Source organism: Anser cygnoides, chromosome 1, assembly GCF_040182565.1.
Source record: "Anser cygnoides isolate HZ-2024a breed goose chromosome 1, Taihu_goose_T2T_genome, whole genome shotgun sequence".
In the NCBI taxonomy this organism is placed as follows: Eukaryota; Metazoa; Chordata; class Aves; order Anseriformes; family Anatidae; genus Anser; species Anser cygnoides.
In genome coordinates this window covers 2468391-2487749 of record NC_089873.1, presented here as the reverse complement: position 1 = coordinate 2487749, position 19359 = coordinate 2468391, and the positions used below count along the sequence as shown (strand labels likewise).

Here is a 19359-nt window from a genome sequence, read left to right as displayed (position 1 = left end):
GTTCGGTTTCTTGACAAAGATCACATGATTTGGGGAGTTGAGGAAATAAACCAGAAAAGATGAATCCCATTCCTACCACTGTAAATATTAACACACTTCTGTAGTGACTTCTGCACCTACAATTTGAATCCTCCTAGTTTAAAAAAAAACAAGTCTGGAGTTACAGAGCTGTTGGAAGGCTCCGGTCATGCATTGTGATGGGGAATAGACAGCAGGAAAGGAGCCTGCTGAGAAGGGAAATCCTATCTTTCATTGTCTTCAGTGTCTTCCTTGGTTGTTTCTTATTGCTAATATAATAACAAACTCAAATATGCTTTGAAAATAAAGGTTTTGTTTTGTTTAGTTTTTCACTTTTGTACCTTTGGAGATTTCCACAGCCTAGCCTGCCCTCATCTACTCTCCTGAGATTTTTAAAGGACTCGTTATTATCCAGAGCTGGCTAGGAGGCAAGAAAAAACTGAATCAAGCAGACAGAAATAAGGACAAAATTGTTAATAAGGACGAGAAGAGAAAGAAGGATTGTTTTCGAAGAAAAAGGGGGGAGAAAATACAATAAAAGGGGCGCAAGGGTTGAGATAAGGACAGGGACATCACTCAACAATTATCGTGACAGGCAAAACAAACTCAGCACAGGGAGACTAATGTAATTTATTGCCTATCACTAGAAAACTAAACTGTGAGAAACTAAAAGCAAACCAAAAACACCTTCCCCTTGCCACTTTCTTCTACGTCCTCCCCCCGAGCAGTGCAGGGGAACTGGCCATGGGGGCTGTGGTCAGTCCTTGATACTTTGTCCCCGACCCTCCTTCACTGTCCCTCTCTGACCCTGTTCCAGGTGGGGTCCCTCCCATACTGATCCTATGGAGGCTTCAAGAACTGCTACCACACGGCTCTGTACCGTTCTTTGACTCCAAACACCTGATAATAAAGGCCCTGTGCCTTCATCCTCAACTCCCTTGAATTGGCATAGGTCAGTTGAGGATGTGCCATGAAACTTCTTGTTTGTGCAGATCTGTTTTGCTGTTCATGCTCATTTGCACCAGAAAATCTTTCACCTGGTCTCTTGTTTCACATTGTATTACTCAGCGATGTGCTGGCCAAGTGTCCCTCAGAATGGGAGAGATGAAGGATATAATAGAAACCATTTGATCAGCTAAATATGCATATGGTTTTGCTTCAAGTGCACAATGTACTTATGTATATTTTTTCCGGATAATTTTATTTAGAAGTAGCCTTTTCCTGGGCTGCAGAAGTATCAGATTTAAAACTTATGTGTATGCATAACAAAAGCTGTTTCTGCCTTTAGTCATTTAAGTTTTCGCTTTTTATTGGTGAAACAAAGTGGCCATGCATATTAATGCATGTCACTATAAAGCACTGACTCATTCAACCCATCTCAGCAAAGAAGATGCCAAGTTTTTGAGTCCTTTCTGCATTCGCTTCCCAAAGGAGATGTTACTTTGTGCTGTAGAATCTTTATAAGGAAATTAAAGCAGTTCCTGCTGCACTTAAAATAAACAAAAGCTTCAGTAACATTCACCTGAGGATTGTAGATACGGCAGTTCACCAGTAACTTTCCCTTCATGTCAGTTCAGAGAAATAAATTCACTTTTAAATTACATTTCTCTGCTTGAACCTTCAGTATTCCGAAGAGTATTTATGACAGTTCCTGCCTTGCCAATGTCTTCCTGGAACTGTAAAACGTGCTCGCCAAGTGCGCAGAAAACCTGAGAGCTCCCTTTCCTGAAAAACTCTTGGGAATGCATCTTAGAAACCCAACAGAAGAGAACCTGAAGTGGTGACAATGCATGTTGTGGTTGATGGGATTTGTAAATTTTATGCTGAACAGAGCAGATAATATTCTTCCTTGACCCAGATATCTCAGCTGTAAGAGAAGAATCTAGCTTCTAGATCCAATAGTGTATGGTGGTGGTGTCTAAAATCAAGTGTAGTTACTGCTCAAGAATGTAAGTCTGTCTTTGTACGTGAAAGCACTTGGAGACCCGTGAAGTTGGCCCTGTGAAATACCCTCAGGAACCCCAGAGCTTTAAGGTCCAGTTTTAAAGGTGGCTCTAAAAATGCCATTCTGGTGTTCTCTGTTGTCACGATTGCTGCAACTTTAAACGTGTTCAACAAATAAATAAAGGATGTTTTTTCTCCAGTAATGTCATCTGGGGATCTACCCCCAGCAGGGTGATTTTTTTCTCAATCATTCCTACTACAAGTTAAAGGATGCTAAACCTGAGTTGTCCTGTTAGCTGCTTCGGCTTCGCATTTGCACCGAGGACTTAACCAGAAGGTGGTGGGAACCTAACAGTGAGTCTGATTCTTTCCTGCCATCATTGTAGAGCTGTGTGAAAAGCAGAGCTTGTCCTCATCATCTTAGGGTAAATTTATTGTCTAGGACATTTAAGAAGTCTGTTCCTACAGTTTAAGAATGTTTTGCAGCTGTACAATGAAACCTGAAAGCCTACGAAGTAACTTTTTATGCATCATTTTTCAAGGCAATGCTTTTTCTCACTGATCCTCACTAATGGTTTGTATTGTGCTGCATGATGCATGTAATCCGTATGCATTTGGGGAAGGAAAGGGGAAAATCAAGAGGATTCTTAGAATTAAATGCTGTTACAATAGATTTGAGAGAGTGGCCATGCCAAATTAAAATGTGTTTGCTTTTGGAAGACTAACGTTCTTAAAGCTGTAGATGGAACTGTATGAATCACAGCTTTAGAAAGAGGAGATTTGCTTGGGGCTTTGACGTTATTCATCTCTGAGACCTATTTTCTTTTGGGCTTGGCAGTAAGGCAGATCAAGAAATGTCCAAAATCTTTAAGGGACCCATTTCTAAAGGAACTGCCTGTTTGTTGCCCATTGTCTCTACCCATGGGTCAAAGCAAGGCTTCAGCACCAGAAATAAACAGATAAAGTTTCTTCAAATATCAAATTATGCCTATGGGGCACTGTGAACTTGCATCCTCTTAGAGAAAAGGATTGAAGGCACAAAGGGTATAATCTGGAAGGACATAAATCATGGAAAATAGTACATTAAATTTTACTAGTCGCCCATAAATGCACACAGCTAATGAAATCTTCTCTAATAAGTAGCAGCAAATTTTGACCATTCATTGGAATGAAAAACAAGACCCAAGAGTTTTCTTTAGCTGCTTTGCTTAAATGAGTTATCAACACTGGCTTTTCTGGGGATCAAACCAGTGCTATTAAAATGTCTCTCGCAGCAGATTTCTTGCTTGCGAAATGGCAGAACAGCACAAATTAGGGTATCGTCAATTGGAACAGACGTTTTTATAGGGCATCGTCAAACCGGGGAGCCGTCAGGGAAACCTCTACCTTTCTGTCTGTGGAGGTGATGAATCAATGATGCACATGATGCAGCTTTCTAGTGGTTTAAACTGGATCTGGATTTTGGCTGCTTAAACGTGCTTTCGGATGCACAGCTCCCATGACGTAATGCTTCTGAAACTGCCTACGTATTTCATTAAAGAGGCTGTGGCAAAGACATTGCTCCTTTAGGTTGTTCTCAGGAGATCTTGGAGAAAAGGTATTTGAATGTTCTGCTTCCTAAGCAGTTCTCAGAGATCATTTGGTGTCTTCTTTGAATGAAATTAACCATAAAAACTGCTTCAAATTATTAGGCGATCCTGAAATTTGGTCATCTGGAGAGGTCAGTTTACTTAAAAAAGACCTTAAGTCGTGTGTCAAACCAGTATGGGAAAAACCTCAGTCGAATGAGCAGGCTTCACATAATCTGGTATTTCTGTTGGTTTGTGGGGGCCCACACACCGGAGTTGACAGCTGGGTTGGTAGCTGGTTGGTTGGTAATATGATGAAGCTGTGTTTAACATAAAACTGCAAATTCAAGTTAAAAGATATCTTTATGACGGAGATGAGAAAGGCAACAATCTAGACTTAGAAATGTTTATTCTTTGACATCACATTTTATTCATTATGCTCTCAAAGAGGGCAGGGAAGGCCAGTAATGAGTGGAGTACCGCCATCGTTTGCATCCAGTCCAGTTTAGCATCTTCATTAGTGATCTGGGCGATGGGGTAGGTGCACCTTCACAAAGTTCAGAGGAGCGGCTGCTGCACCCAAGGGCCGTGCTGCTATCCAGAGGGAGCTTGGCAGGCTGGAGACGTGGGCTGGCAAGGGTACCATGGAGCTCACCAAGGAGAATTGCCGAGTCCTGCCCCTGGGGAGGAGCAGCCCCAGCCCCAGGACGTGCGTGGGGCACCCAGGTGGGAAGCAGCTTGGCAGGAAAGGACTTGGTGGGCACCAAGTTGAACATGGGACAGCAACATGTCCATGCTGCTAAGAAGGCGAATGGTATTCTTGGCTGCATTAGGCAGTAAGTATTTCCTGCAGGTCAAGAGAAGTGTTTCTCCTCTTTACTCAGCGCTGGTGAGGCCGCACCTGGAGAACTGGGTCCAGTTCTGGGCCCCCAGAGACCTGGGCTTAATGGAAAGAGTCTGACGGAGGGCGATGAAGATGAAGAAGGCTCTGGAGTACTTCTGATATGAGGCAAGGCTGAGGGAGCTGGGACTGTTCAGCCTGGAGAAGAGGAGACTCTAGGGGATCTTATGAATATCCATAAGTACCTGAAAGGAGGATGCAAAGATGGACCCTGGCGCTTGCCAGTGGTGCTCAGTGCCAGGACCAGAGGCACCGGGCACAACCTGGAGCCCAGGAGGTTCCCCCTGCCCACCAGAAGCACTTCTGGGCTGGGTGGGTGCTGAAGCCTTGGCACACGTTGCCTGGAGCTGTTGTGGAGTCTCCTTCTTGGAGAGCTTCAAACCCACCTGGGCACCCTGCTCGGGGTGGCCCTGCTGGAGCAGGGTGGGACCAGGTGTCCCCAAAGGTGCCTCCACCCTCAGCCAGTCTGTGATTCTGTTATGCTGTGTTTCTGTGAAATTTAGTTCTCAGTGCTACTGAAAAAAATCCTATGGGATTCTTCTGTGGCGTTTTCTACCTGTGTTACTTTGTGAATAAAGCCAAGTTGTCTTTAACTGAAAGAAGACTTTTTTTTCCTTCCCTTCTCTTTGATGAATAACAAAGGAGAAGAGGTTAACCAAACTGAATCTAAACAGCAGCGCCAACGTCCAGGTTAATTAATAAAAACAGTCATTGCAAACATCCAAAGGACAATTTAATCTTTCATGGCTCCTCTACATAAAGCAAGTGCTTGTGGCACAAACGATGATCCTCCCCCGTAAAAGAAGGAACACGGATTCTGCAGATGCAGTTCAGGTGGAAACCGGTGCGTGGGGAAAGCGAGGAATAGCTTCTGCCAGTCCTGGGCTTTTGTCTTGATACCAACGAATGGTAAAATTATTCACTTTAAATGCAGACGAAGCTGTCGGTTCTGAGAGGCGATCTGTAGGGACATCTCCCTTCACCCCCCTGCCCACGGAGGGTAGTACGGGGGCGCACGGTTCGGAAGAAGATTGGAAGAAGAACTTCTCTGTAAACGTCAGGCTGCTTTGATGTCTTTTTCCAGGAGGTGAAGGACCGGTTCCTGGGCCAAGGCTTTGTTGGCAAATAACCCCTTGATGGCATTCAGTGGTAGAAGAGGATGTTTGAAGCGGGGAAGACGCAGAAAAAGAAACAACTCATCTTCAGTTGCCCAGGGCTGGGATCTCGTCAGATCTTACAGATAAATGGGCCCCCGAAGCTGCCCAGGATACCTGTTTAATAGGCAGAATGTGCAGGAAACACGGTCCCCACTGTTTTATCAAAAGACCAGATCTAACAAAACTTAGATAGCAGAGTGGTGCTGCTAGGTATTGAACTATTCACTGTGCTGTTGTTTGTAAGAGATGCAAATCGATGTCCTGGCTATCGGAGGGCGTCCCAAATTGGTTTGCTCTTTTGAAAATGGAAGAGGGTTCGTCCTCATCTGCTGGCAGAGTTCCCAGCAAGATTGCTGCCTTTGGTCCCCTAAATGCTGGCCTCACATTTGGATATAGCACTGCTTCCTCCCTCTCTGCTTCTCGTTGTGTGATATTAGGAATAATTTACAGCCCATTACAGAGGGGCTGCGGTGTACTGACGGGGACCTGTCCTCTCAAAGGTTGTTTTGGCTGCGAATGCCGTGCCTTGAGCTCAGAACAACGAGATTTTCATTTCTTAGCTTTAAACAATAAGTGAAAACCCTCATCTAGCATTTCCAGTGTTGTTTTCCCCCCAGCTATTGTTCCAAAGAGCTCATTTTCCATGTTTGGGCCCGGCATGCTGTGGTTTTAAAAGAACAGCAAGCGGCATTGACAAAGCGGGGTGGACCGCGTCCGCAGCGCACAAAGTGCTCAGAGTGCTTTGCAGCCTTGTGGGTTGGGAGGTGAGAGCCTGAGCGGAGATGTGTGTGCATCCAGTGGGACCTTCTGCTTGGTGTTATGGTTTGTGTGCATGCAGGGTGTTTCCTGTATTATCATTCCTTAAAAAAAAATTTTTTTTCAGTGCATTCTGGGTGTTTTTAGGTCGAAGTTAACACCGTAACTCGCCAAATTGCACATTTAAGTAGAATTTAATTTAAAAAAGCATGTGCAAGACGGGAAGAAAGCAGTCTGTGACCCCCAGACACTCTGCCCCGATGCTGATGACCTAAAAGCCGATGTCATTCTGCATTGTGGTGTGGGATGACCCCAGAGGGTCCCTTCTTACCTCCCTCTTACCTGGCGGCGTTGCTGGTGCTGGAGGCTGGAAGACGAGCGGGTGAGCAGCGCGTGGTGTGAGCTCGAGGTGCCGTGCCTGGGATTACGTGACAGCAAGGAGGTTGGTGTCAGCTGCCACTGAAATAAGCTTTATCTGCTTATCGCGGCGCTGTTCGTGAAGTGGCACCGTACGGACTCTTTGGGACATCGTTTTCTTGATCTCGTGCTGACTTACAGGGCGCTGCTGCTCTCTGCTCGGAGTGCCGTAGCTTTAGACGGCGACAGGGCTGCGTGCTGCTTGTGACGTGCCATTCTTCATTTCTGCCATGCCATTTCAATCCTGCCGGTGGATCTTTTGATGTTTATTCAGGTTCTTGGAGAAGTTTTTGATTTAAGCGAAAAAATCTGTTGAGCAGCAGAATCCACAGGAGTCATCTGTCATCCGACAGCCCTCGCCAGAGCTCGGTACCAGGAAGGCGAAGCAGCCGTTTGGTTTCCATTCGTATTGGATTTCCATTTCCATTCCATTTCCATTCCTAGGAGCCGGTACAGTGGATGGCACGGCTTCAGGCACGTCCTTCGGAGCTGATTCTCCACGTGCCACCGCTCTGTCTGCTAACGAGCATGGCTGGGGATCTGCCGGGATGCTGTGGTCAAGGTTCCTAGAAGACACTTACTTCTCACCGGTGTTTCGATATATTTATTAAACTCTTCACCCAGGCTTCAGCAGAGGCATCCTTTTGTTGTTGCTGGTGTTATCTGTAAATAAAGAAATGTTGATTAATGATGGTACTTAAAACGAGCGTGGTACCAGTTGCCTTTCTCCTCTTGTCGCTTAGCAACAGAATTTCTCCCTGTGCAATCCCTGGGCCTTCAGGAGGGCTGTATCCACCACATCCTCTCTAATCCTTCTAGTTTTTCCTGTCTGGAAGCCTCCCTGAAAGATTTGAGTAACTTCATCAACCCCTTGACAGACGTAATAAAGCAGAATGGGATAACATCGAGCAGTAATTCACCTCGGCAGGGTAAACTTTGCTGAATTCATCAGAAGTCTGTTAGGCTTGATCGTGTTTATAAGGAAAATTTCTCTCTTGTGAAGAATCTAGTGAAGGAAAACAGCTGGGTTGGAAATTTAGAGTTTTTAGCTCCTTGAAACACATTTGGGGGGGTTGTAGTGATAGAGCACCTCATTTGTGGATATCTTAATTGCACCAGGCTTCCTCTGCTTCCTAGCTAATATATAAGACACCATAAGCTCTGTTTTGAAGTCGATCAAATGTAGAGACTGTTGTGTTTGTAGGGAACTTCACAAGCAAAGTAAAACATCCACTGCCCTCTCCCACCTCCCCAAAATCTGGCTGCTGATGTCTCCTTGTTTATTCCTTGGTTGCTTGAAGTGTTACGCGTGGTGCTAAGTGTGGATTTCATTAGTTTAAATCTTGGTTTTTGCTTTTTAAACTATATTGCAGTGCGAGAAACGAGCCTTCTGGAAATTAAGGAAGATATGGATCTGGATCCAGAGGAGAACAGCACTGTCTTCATGGGCATACTCATCAAAGGGCTGGCCAAGCTGAAAAAAATCCCTGAAACAGTGAAAGCCATCCAGGATCGCCTAGAACAAGAACTCAAGCAGATTGTTAAGCGCTCCACAACCCAGGTGGCAGACAATGGTTACCAGAGAGGGGAAAATATTTCCCAGGAAAATCAGCCTAGGTAAGGATATTTTGACACTGAAACTTGGTTGCTGTAACAAGAAGTCTGGAGAAGGGTGTCATGTCTGCTTGCCATTTGAAGCAATGACAATAATGTTTTTTGCACCAGCAGAGATCTGAAATACTAACGTTTTGAGAAACGCCTGTGTCTTCATGAAAGGCTTGATGTGCCCTGAGCACCTGAAAGACTTGGGAGTGTAGGAAATATATTCAGAAAGGGGAGATATTTGTTGCTCTCAACTAAGGATGTGGGTGAGGGAGATGCTTCCTTCTGTGCTTGGCTGTAGAAGAAAATCTTTTGGCTAAACAGATGTTTGAAATGCAGATTTGAAGGTGGGAGCGCAGTAGAAGCCAGCATGACTTAAGTAGTGAGAGGTATATAACGTTAAGCACTTGATTATTTTTTTAACCTTAACCTTTCGTTTTAAGCAGCTTTACAACAGATTGAATGGTAATGCTGTCTCAGATTGCTGGTATGCATGGTGCAAAGAACACTCGGTGCCAAAACAAATATTATAGTCTTGTGTTGCACTGAATCATGACTTTACGCTTGGTGCTGATGCCAGAGAAATGTTTAAGTTCATACATAACAGAACTTTGAAAGAGAAGATTCAGCTCAGTTATTTATTTCAAGTGGAGCGGAGTCTAATTAAGCTGGTGCAGGTGCAAAGCTTAGAAATCATATATGGAACTAATTATATCAGTAAATATATGGCCAAGTTTCTAATTGTTTTGCAGCCCCATTTACATTAATAGCAAAGTGTGGAAGCCAACCAAGAACTACGTTTTTGCTCTTCTTCAGGAGTTACTAAAACAGGACTCCATAAGGTCTAGCTATCAATTTTAGCTGAAGTCTTAATTTGTGATACTGCACGTTGCAGTGATCACTGCCCAAAGGGAAATAGCGGAGAAGAAGACTGAAAACAAAAATGTGTGTCTTCATTACATGTAATATTTATAATGGAAATTGAAATTGCTCCCAAGGAAAAGTTTAGCTAGGTAAAGAATTCTTCTTCAATTCCTGGCATTATTGCCGTGGAAACAATTATGTTGTGAAGAATTAGTAGCCTTATGGTGCTGAAGAATTAGTAGCCTTATAGTACCGAGATCTTGATGAAGCCACAGCAAGGTTTTTGGGTGGATCAGAAGGCAGAATTTTTCTCTCTGATATCATGATGGAACTTAACGTATGCTTGACACTTGTTTTATGAATTGGTCTTGAGAGGTGACATGGGTATTGGTTGCCCATTGAAATTGATAAAATTGGATCATATCATATTTTAATGATGTTAACCTGCCCGGAGGGGTAGGTAAGGTACAAAAAACTTTAATGGGTTTTGGCATGTGATTAGTAGGAGTTTATGAGCCCTTAGGATTCTTATATTCCAGAGCTGTGGAAAGTGTCTTTAATTCATGTCGAATAAGGAGATAATTAGAACAGTTTCTAAACCAAAATTGCATGAGAAGTTTACAGCAAGGAGGTAAATTCATTTATATTGAAAAGAATAAATTATAGTCTGGAAAAGTATACCACCCCTTAAATTATCTACAATTTAAAATCAGAACTATGTGACTTTTTCCTGCTGTCAAGGAAAAAAACAAAGACATAACAATGAGGTCCTCCTGTTTCAAGAGAGCTCTGTAAGACCCCAAATTTGAGCGTGATGCAGCGCCTGAAACTACGTAACTGTTCATTAGCCTGTCAGCCACGATGCTGATTTGACCTTAGGATTTGGTGAGTAAAATGCTTTTCAGTTCACCTGAAAACTAGTCATGCATGAATGCCTCTCCGTCTCCTAACACTGAGCTCAGTGCCTCTGTTCTTAAAAAAATTCTCCCTTCTGGCAAATCAAACGACTAATGAGATGACAGAGGGGGTCTGAGGGCAGGGCAGGTTGAAGGCTGTGTATTGAACCTTCTGGTGGACAGCCTCCCTTCACTTCGTTAGGTACGCACAGAACACGTTCGATGCATTTCTGCATCGTCGTCTGGTGGCCCTCAAGGGTTGGCTCGTGTCTTATCCCTGTAAAAAGGGTGATGCTTCACTCCACTTGAAAATCTCTGCCTCTGGTATAATTCTTTTGGGGTAGCCACATAAAAATAAGGTAGAGCCCCCTCATTGTGCAAGAGCTGAAAAAGAGATCAGGCACCAAGCTTCCATTATTATTCTTTTTGACTACCTTCTATGTGGCCACCTTTTCCATTTATATATAAAAAACATGAATTGCCCCCAAATTTTTGAGATCAAGATTTTTTTTGTTATGACTCAACGAGCTCCCAGGGAGTAACGATGTCTCTCATGTACTTCCAGGTGTTGTCTTCACGGGGGCAACAGGCTCTTGGCCAGTGGGCTCTTGGCTTAGATCTTCAGAGGTTCACTGAGTTCATTCTCTCGAAGTCCTGTAGCCCCTGTATGCCTGCCAGGAGCAAATCTTCTCCGTGCTGTTGGGTACTGGGCTTGTTAATAAGCACAAGAGGAAGCAGCAATTGCAGCACTGATAACGTGTGGTCCATTCTGGCTTGGGCGTGTTGTCCTTGTCCTTTGGGTTGAGCACTCCTCTCCTTGGTAAGCAGTCTGGCTGCATGGAGAGCTGGTGTGAAACTGGAAGGACCTTCATATAGCAGCAGAAGGATGTTTTTACCAGTGAGCTCACAGAAGAAGGGCTTGCATGGTCCCGTGACACAGCTGATGTTCAGGTTTCCTGAAGCACACAACATGGGTGCAGTAATGCCATACACCCGATTTAGAGTCGGTCTAACTAGGCAGAACACGTTTGGCTGTACTTTGCTATGGAAATAAGCCCTCTTTACTCAGGTACATTTACCCCCATGAAATGTGAATGACATGATGTAGAAATTTGACACATGAACGTATTAAAACCTGTTAAGGGCAGTAGCAGGTTCCTAGTAGTTCCTTGTCCCTGGTGGAAGATCGTTTTGAAAATTAAACTTGATTCTCACCCAGCTGCAGTCGTCTTCAGCTTTAAGTGGCTTTTTTTTTTAATTGATATCTGTGCTTGGAGCAAGTTTATGAAAGAGTGCTTAAATGTAGGAGTTGCCATTGACTTATCTTTGGTTAGTGGCTCATTAGAGCGTAATACCTGCTTGTTTAGAAATGTGTATCTTGTTTGCAGAGGACAGGGTATCACAGATGAGCCCATGCTGCCTTAGCTTGGAGTACTGCTATGTCTTAATGAATTTGTGGGTATCTCCTGAGGTAAGGAAGGCTGCTGACTTTAGATGAGTAATAATCCAGACGTGTGCCCACTTGAGGGCCAGATTTATGGGACAGGTTTTTGGGAGGGATACATTGCCTGAGCTTTACTTGTAGCTGAAAACCCGACCAAAGACGAAGAGGTGTACTGATGATTTTGTACCTAAATCCTACTGATTGCATTCAGTGCATTTTTCCCTACATGTTTGTAAGACACTTCTGGCCTTTTATTTAATCTCGAAGCTCTAAAATAAATACGGAAATTATACACGCGCCACCACTCTGACCAGGCAAAGGACATTATTGCTGCGAAGACGCATGGATTGTCATTAGCAACCTCATTCAGGTGTCAGCAGTCGCTTTGCATCGATTCATTCTCCGTTAGTGCCCAGACAATAGGAGTTGCTTCCGGGTGTGTGTCACTGTCTCTCAGCATATTTACCATATTTCTCGGTGAAGGGGTTATGAGATTGCTTTGACAAATTGCTCAAGCCAGGCTCCTGTCATTGTCTGTATGTGTTCTGCGTAGGTCACTCGGTGCTGCAACCCCGTGCGCATAAAATCTAGGCCATATTATTTTATGCTGTTTTGTCTTATTGGCTGTCTGACACTGCCTGGGTCTGCGTCTCTTTTGGGTCACCTTCTTTCAAAAACGGCCTGACGGATTAGTGTCCAGAGAAGGGCTACTAGTGTCCAGAGGAGGGCTACAAAGATGGTGAAAGGCCCAGAGGGGAAGACGTACGAGGAGCGGCTGAGGTCACCAGGCCTGTTCAGCCTGGAGAAGAGGAGGCTGAGGGGAGGCCTCATGGCGGCCTACAGCTTCCTCACGAGGGGGAGCGGAGGGGCAGGCGCCGATCTGTTCTCTTTAGTGACCAGTGATAGGGCCTGAGGGAATGGTATCAAGCTGAGGCAGGGTAGGTTCAGGCTGGACATCAGGAAGAGGTTCTTCACCGAGAGGGTTGTCGCACACTGAAACAGGCTCCCAAGGGATGTAGTCATTGCACCAAGCCTGTCAGAGTTTAAGAAGCGTTTGGACTGTGCTCTCAGTCATACGATCTGAATTTTTGGGTAGACCTGTGTGGTGCCAGGAGTTGGACTCGATGATCCTTGTGGGTCCCTTTCAGCTCGGGATATTCTGTGCTTCTGTGATTTAGAAGACTTTTAGAGAAAATAAAACAAAGGTTAGAGGTGCAGGCTAATTTGAAAACAGAAGTGGAAAAATGATTTTGGTTGAGAATGGAGGATGTACCACGGTGTTAGTGAGGCCGAAGGACGTGGCTGGGGGAGCTTCATTTCTGTCAGTCTGTGCCACGAGAACAGGCAGATGGGAAGACCAAATAACTCTGTTCAGTGTAATACTATCTTAGTAATGGCTTCATAAATAAGTTGATAATGTGAGATGAAGCTCACTTAGAATCAATAAAAATGAATTTGTCAAACTATCCAGCTAGTTTGGTTCTGCAAATTCATACTTTCCTGGGTCAATAATGAGGTATGTAGAGAATTAAATTTTCATTAGCAGCGGGATGTTAGTAGAGCTTAGGCTTGCATTGCTAATTTTTCTGAGTGGCAAAGAATCCATTTGACCCCATGAGGCTACCTTTTTGGCATTTCTATCAAAGCCGTGTGTTGGTTCCTCAATCAGGAAATTTCTCCTCTTTCCCAATGCTCCCACACCTGCTTTTCCTCCTCGTGTTGCTGGCTTGTGGCTGAGCAGCCACCTACCCTAGCTGGCTCTTCACCCCTCTCTGGTACAGAATCACAGAATCGTCTAGGTTGGAAGAGATCTCTAAGATCACCCAGTCCGACCTCTGACCTAACCCTAAGAAGTCCTCCACTAAACCGTATCACTAAGCTCAACATCTAAACGTCTCTTAAAGACCTCCAGGGATGGTGACTCAACCACTTCCCTGGGCAGCCCATCCCAATGCCCAACAACCCTTTCAGTAAAGAAGTTCTTCCTAACATCCAAACTAAACCTCCCCTGGCACAACTTTAGCCCATTCCTCCTCGTCCTGTCACCAGGCACGTGGGAGAATAGACCAACCCCTACCTCGCTACAGCCTCCTTTAAGGTACCTGTAGAGAGCGATAAGGTCGCCCCTGAGCCTCTTCTTCTCCAGACTGAACTGTACTTGCTGTGTGAAGCTCTACAATCCTGTAGGGGCTGTTGAAGCCATAGTCACCTCTCCCATGGCCCAGAATAGGTTGGAGAAGGTACTTGCATAAAAACGGTGAAAGGTTTTTTCAGGCAGCCTTTTCTGCACATTGCTGTATCTTCTTCACTGATAACAGCAGTGATGGGGCAACGGTGCTCAGGGAGGAGGTTGTGTTGCTCCTTCCTTCTGTAGGAGCAACTTCTCTGCCTTGGGCAGGGTAGTTACTGGGCTTTATACAAAACCTAAATGGAGGAAAATGACTTTCCTTCCACACCAAACTTTCTTGTATCACTTGTATGTCCTATACATTTGATTATCTCCTGACCGTCTTATTTAAATATGTAAACACCTGTAAAAAAATGTAATAGTTTTCTCTTTCAGTGCCAACAACACTTATTCATTAGGCATTTTCACATTTCCTAAATAAGAAGGATATTGATAGACCCACCAGTTTTTCGGATTGCTTTAATGAATGCCTTAGTTCTATAGCCACTTAAGGTATGGCAATATTAATGTCTTTGTGCCTTCTATGAGTACGACGATTCCTAAAAACACCAACTTATTAATGTTACATACATTCTGACCACAGAGCAGAGGGTACAGAGACCTGGTCACTGTACTCTCCAGGACTTATCCATGGGCTCTTTCAGTCGTATCAAGGTGCTCTTCTGCTTACCCATTTGAGCTGTATAATTGACGTCACTAGTAGGTGGATGGTCCGTGTGAGATCCGTGGGAGAGTTACGTATCTCCAGCATTATACAGCTGTGTGTGTGTGCATATGTATGTATAATGAACCGATGGTTGTGTTTTTGATTAATAGCAAGCATCTGTCCTTTGCAGGCTAGAAGTTTAGGCTAAGGTAGGTGGTTTTAGCCACAGCATCACGCCAGATGACTCCTGCTGTCTGGTGGTACCAGCAGCAAATGTGCAGCAGCTTCTCAGATTCTCCAATTAACTCTCCAGCTTCTGGCTTAAACAGCTGACGAAACTGGGTGTATGCAGATACTTTGCGTACTGAATTAAAGTGTCCAAGGCACAGATGCACACCTTATTAGTGGTTGTTAGCAAACAGAAGGCTGTAGTGTGGTGGTTAATGAGTGAAGGCAGCTCTGCTTCTCCTGCAGATCTTCTGTCCTCCTCTGGGGACAGTAACCTCTGCTGGGAAGACACAGCAAGTGCGTGGTAATTCCTCAACTGCTGTAGTGAAATGCAGTGGAGCCTGTCTGTCAGAGCTTGGAAGTGCCCAACATAGGGATTTGGGAAGTGTTACCTTCACATTGTGTTGGGGTTACACACGTACTTGCATTTCTCATTAAATGGCAGCGAAGTTACCAGAATGTTCCTTTTCCCAAATAATAAGATCAAAAATAACGAGTCATTGCCTTATCACAAAATATGTAGGACTTGGCAAAGGTACGTTAATTACAGTAATTGGGCAGTAAAGAAGCTATAGGAGCAGGTAATGTGCTGTACATTTTGATGAGGTTATAGCTGTAGCATGTTACAAAAAAATCTTTATAATTGACACAGCTGAAGAGCTTGATGTTTTAGGTTTCCTGTTGTTTAATCCCTTTTTTTTTAATCTTTCATGTTGTTTAAAACCTTCCATACTGCTTATTTCATCATTTAAAATGAATATCTTGCATTATTTTGTACGGGTAAGTAAATTCTTATTAGATTGACACTCTTCTTGGAGGCAGGTGGTCTCCATCCCCGTCTGCTGCTCTACCTGGGAACTTAAAAAGGTCTCTACTACTATCATGGTATTGAAATGTTGTGTAGTTATGAATGTATTTGTCTTTCCCACACCCCCAAGTTGAACACACTAAAGGTGAAGAGCTTGCGTATTGAGGATGGTGCTAAAAGGAAGGTGCTCAGAAGTATATGGGTGCCAAACCTGAGCTGCTAACAGCCGAAGCTAATCACCTCGAGCCCCCAGGGGGTTTGAAGCTTCCCTGGCTGCACAGAGCATCTGTCACAAAGCAGGGCCTGAAGTCACAATCCTGTGACTCCTGACCGCTGCTCAGGTGTGCAGCGTGACAGTGTGCTCTCAGTGTCTTCTGGAGAATGAGTGGACGTTGTTTTGGTGGTTTTCAGGTTGCTGCTGGAACTGCTAGAGCTTCTCTTTGACAAATTCAACGCTGTGGCTGCTGCGCACTCTGTCGTCCTCGGACACCTTCAGCAAACAGTGGCCTCTCCTTGCAGCCAGTATGATGGTGATATCAAGCTCTACGACATGGTCGATGTGTGGGTGAAGATCCAGGATGTCTTGCAGGTAAGAAGCCTTCAGGTGGCCACACTTTGAGCTTGGGACAGATTTTTTAAACTAGAATACCACAGAAAACAGTTCTGTCATGTTCAAGAGACAGCTGGACTGCAATTTGTCTTGATTTTTGGTAAGTGGGCACATTTATAGCAGACTTTTAAATTCCAATGAGCTTAAATATCAGCAAAAAAAAAAATCTCTGGTTTCGTCCTTGTAGTGTATGGAGAGGTTGATTCCTTTTGCCTACCAAGTGATTTAGCAGAAGCTTTCAAACAGTGACATTTTTGTTCCATGTTACCATGTCATGCCTGTCTTATAAAGTGTCACAGCTCTAATCGCTTGTCTTCTCTTGTCATCGTGCCTTGGTTATAGTCAGCTGAGACACTAGCTGCTAGCATGTTTTCAGGGAAGTCTTATTTGATTCATATTCCAAGCCACAGCATACTAAAGCTGTACCGTGCTTAGGCTTTATTTGGTACCACGCCTATCACCTTAGGATCTGAGGCTCTCCCAGGCAGCAGAGCTGTCTGTCACACGTCTGTTCTCTCCTACTTGTGAGGCCAACACACACTCTCATTAGATTGGTTTTATTTTCTTTTTTCATGTATTTATTTCGGAATTTCCCCTATGTCTAATACACAGATGTACACCTCACCCAGTATTTGCTAGAGGAGGTCGAAGAAATTAGCCTGGCGTAATTTACGAGAAGTGGCAAGATTTATTTTGATCATTACACTTCTGTCCTGTTCCTACACACATTAGGAGCTCTCTGGCTCCTACACACATTTTCATTCTAGGTCACAGGCCAGTTTTACTGCTTCTCTAAAGGTTTGTGTGTCTGTGCAATGATGCACACAGGTTTTTTTGCTTACATGAGTATGGCTGTGTGTGCGTGCACACACTTTTTGGACAGGGAAAACCTAAGTTACGGGCCTTTTGATCATGCCCACTCTCTCCTTCCCCACTTACATGTCTTTCTAAAGGAGTTGGTGCTTTCATTTAAAGAAATCACAGTAAGTTTTCGCCTTGATATAAATTTTCACCTTCCTTCAGTATTGTTCTTTAAAAAATTGATTGGGAATGTCCAGCCAGAAGTTAACGACTGGTTTTCTAAACAAAAGAATATCATAAAATCAAAGCTGTCTGTCCCCATTAAAGGGAAGGGTTAAGGACATGAGGAAAGAGTCTGGCAGGGGAAATCTCCAGCCTCCTTTCTGTCACCCACGAGGTCCAGAAAACCTTTAAGAGCTTTGAGTTCTGCAAACTTTGCTGTAGCAGGATAAAGCTCGGTACTAAGAATCTTCCAAGATTTTATCTTCAGTGAAGCAGAATGACAAGGCTGGTAATTCCCCCTTATCAGTGTGGGTTTGTGATGGTTTCATTCCTCATGAGTGGCGCAGTCGGGAGTGAGTTATGCTGGCTATTACCAAATAACGTTGATAAAACTTTTATGCAGAAGCATGTGTAGGTGTGCACGTACAGAGAATGAGTGAGCTTCCTGTGTTAGGGAGAAAATACGTGACCAAGCTTTCTGCAAGAAAAGTGCCAAGAGATATGTAGCAGCCCACTTGTAAAGATTTCATTGCCATTGGCCTGACAGCACAAGCGTCAGAGGGAGTCTGAACAGCTTCCAGAAGAGTCACGGATAGCTTTTTCAGTGCACAAAAGCAGCACTTTAAGCTCCATAATCTCTTGCTGTTTTAGGGTAAGAGATGAGCATTGACTGACGTGGAAAGGAGGAAAATCTTCCATTTCTCTATTGGAAGCCTTGTGTTTTTTTGTATGTTAGTTTCATATGAGCAGATTATTTTTTTTTACAGTAGAATAAAACCTTTGAGCCCAAGACAAAATTATTTCTATCCTGTGTTTTCAGATAGGGATAATTTTTTGAGGGAAGATCTTACGATAGTGGCAGGGGGAGCAGAAAGCTCAGGTTTAAAAGTATTTATATTTAAACGTGCCCGCTGTTGGGGGAGGATGAAAATCTGGAGGAAGCAGGTTAGTGGTGGGGCGCATCGGGGAAACGATGCAGTTCCTGCAGATCCTAATGAATGAAACTTATTCATCATGCCGGAGCAGCATCACGTGGCTGGGTAATTCACATGGGTAATCTTTGCCACATGTACATTGTGCAGCTCGGCATGGGAAATACGTTACAGCAAGGTTATCTCTTTGTAGTTGGGTACAAAAGTAATAATGCGCGCTCGTGGTGGGCTGGAAATTGTCCTTTGCGGAGAACATGAGAGAGTTGTTTTGAGCAGCCTGTTGTTTTGTTTTATTTTTTTTAAGCTGGATTTCTGAATGCTTCTAATAACAGCACAAAGCGCTGCGGTACGGTATTGGATAGGTGGCACAAAGTCAGGCAGTGTTTAGATACTGAACATGCAGATATAATATATTTTTGACCTTCTCTGTGAATAGAGGAGTAATACCGAACTCGTCAGGAAGAAGACAGAGTGACCTTTTCGAGCTGGATGCCAGAGTGCTAGAAAACAAACAAACAAAGAAATCAGTTCGTCGAAATATTAGGGCAGCCTTGTTCAGGAAAACACAGTTTGAAGTTATTTGTACCGGAGCCAGCCTGGCCTGTAGCTGTATCGCCATGCCAGCAAGAGAGATTTGGAAGTTATTTAAATTTTAACTTTCTCTTTTTATATATGGAGCTAATTTAGCTCATCAGTGTAGCAGTGGGTGGGATATCCTTCTGCAGGGGATTATCACAGGGCCAAGCACTGGGCTGGAGATTGCTGTGAGCTGTGTTACAGTGGCAGGTGGAGCTGTACTGACATGAAGAGTTGCTTCAGGACTACACAGCAAAGGAATTCGGATTTTTTTTTGGCACAATTCAGTGTGTGCGTGGCATTCCCCCATCCCAAGTGATGACGCGCTGCCATTTAGGCTTTGTTGTGTGAAAGGCAGAGCGATGTATGTGCTTGAGTAAAAGGCAAGTGTGCCTTCTGTCCCATTGTAGTGGTGTCAGGGGAGCACCAGCAGTGGACATGCAGCTGATGCTTGCTGTGATGGCTCTCCCTTGCTTTTAGAACTTGGAGCAGTTCATTCACCTTTTTTTTAGCACCGTCTTTTGATACCACGGCGAGAAAGAGGCATCTGTCCCCGTCGAATAATACCAGCGTTCATTCAGCTGCTTCAGAAACGCCACCTTCCAGTGACAGGGTGATCGTCCTGTCAGCTGCTTTGTAGGAGTGCAATGCCCTGCTGCCAGAGAAAACACCCAGCAAATGTGACATCTCCATGCGCACTCAGGATCCTGTTATCAGCTTAGGCTGGTGCTGTTTGCCTCCAAGGAAGAGATCTTCTTTTCTTCTCTAACAGTAGTAGTAT

The 19359-nt window shown here is 44.2% G+C and overlaps 1 protein-coding gene across 5 annotated transcripts in view; it reads left to right on the top strand.

Annotated features, from left to right (window-relative positions):
* Positions 1-19359, top strand: part of EXOC4 (exocyst complex component 4) — a 381730-nt gene that overhangs the window by 42169 nt on the left and 320202 nt on the right. For all 5 annotated transcript variants that reach the window (XM_048062635.2, XM_048062633.2, XM_048062634.2 and 2 more), the window contains exons 6-7: positions 8135-8378; positions 15849-16026. In XM_048062635.2, the coding sequence (XP_047918592.1) occupies positions 8135-8378; positions 15849-16026 (422 nt within the window). The remainder of the gene's footprint in view (positions 1-8134; positions 8379-15848; positions 16027-19359) is intronic.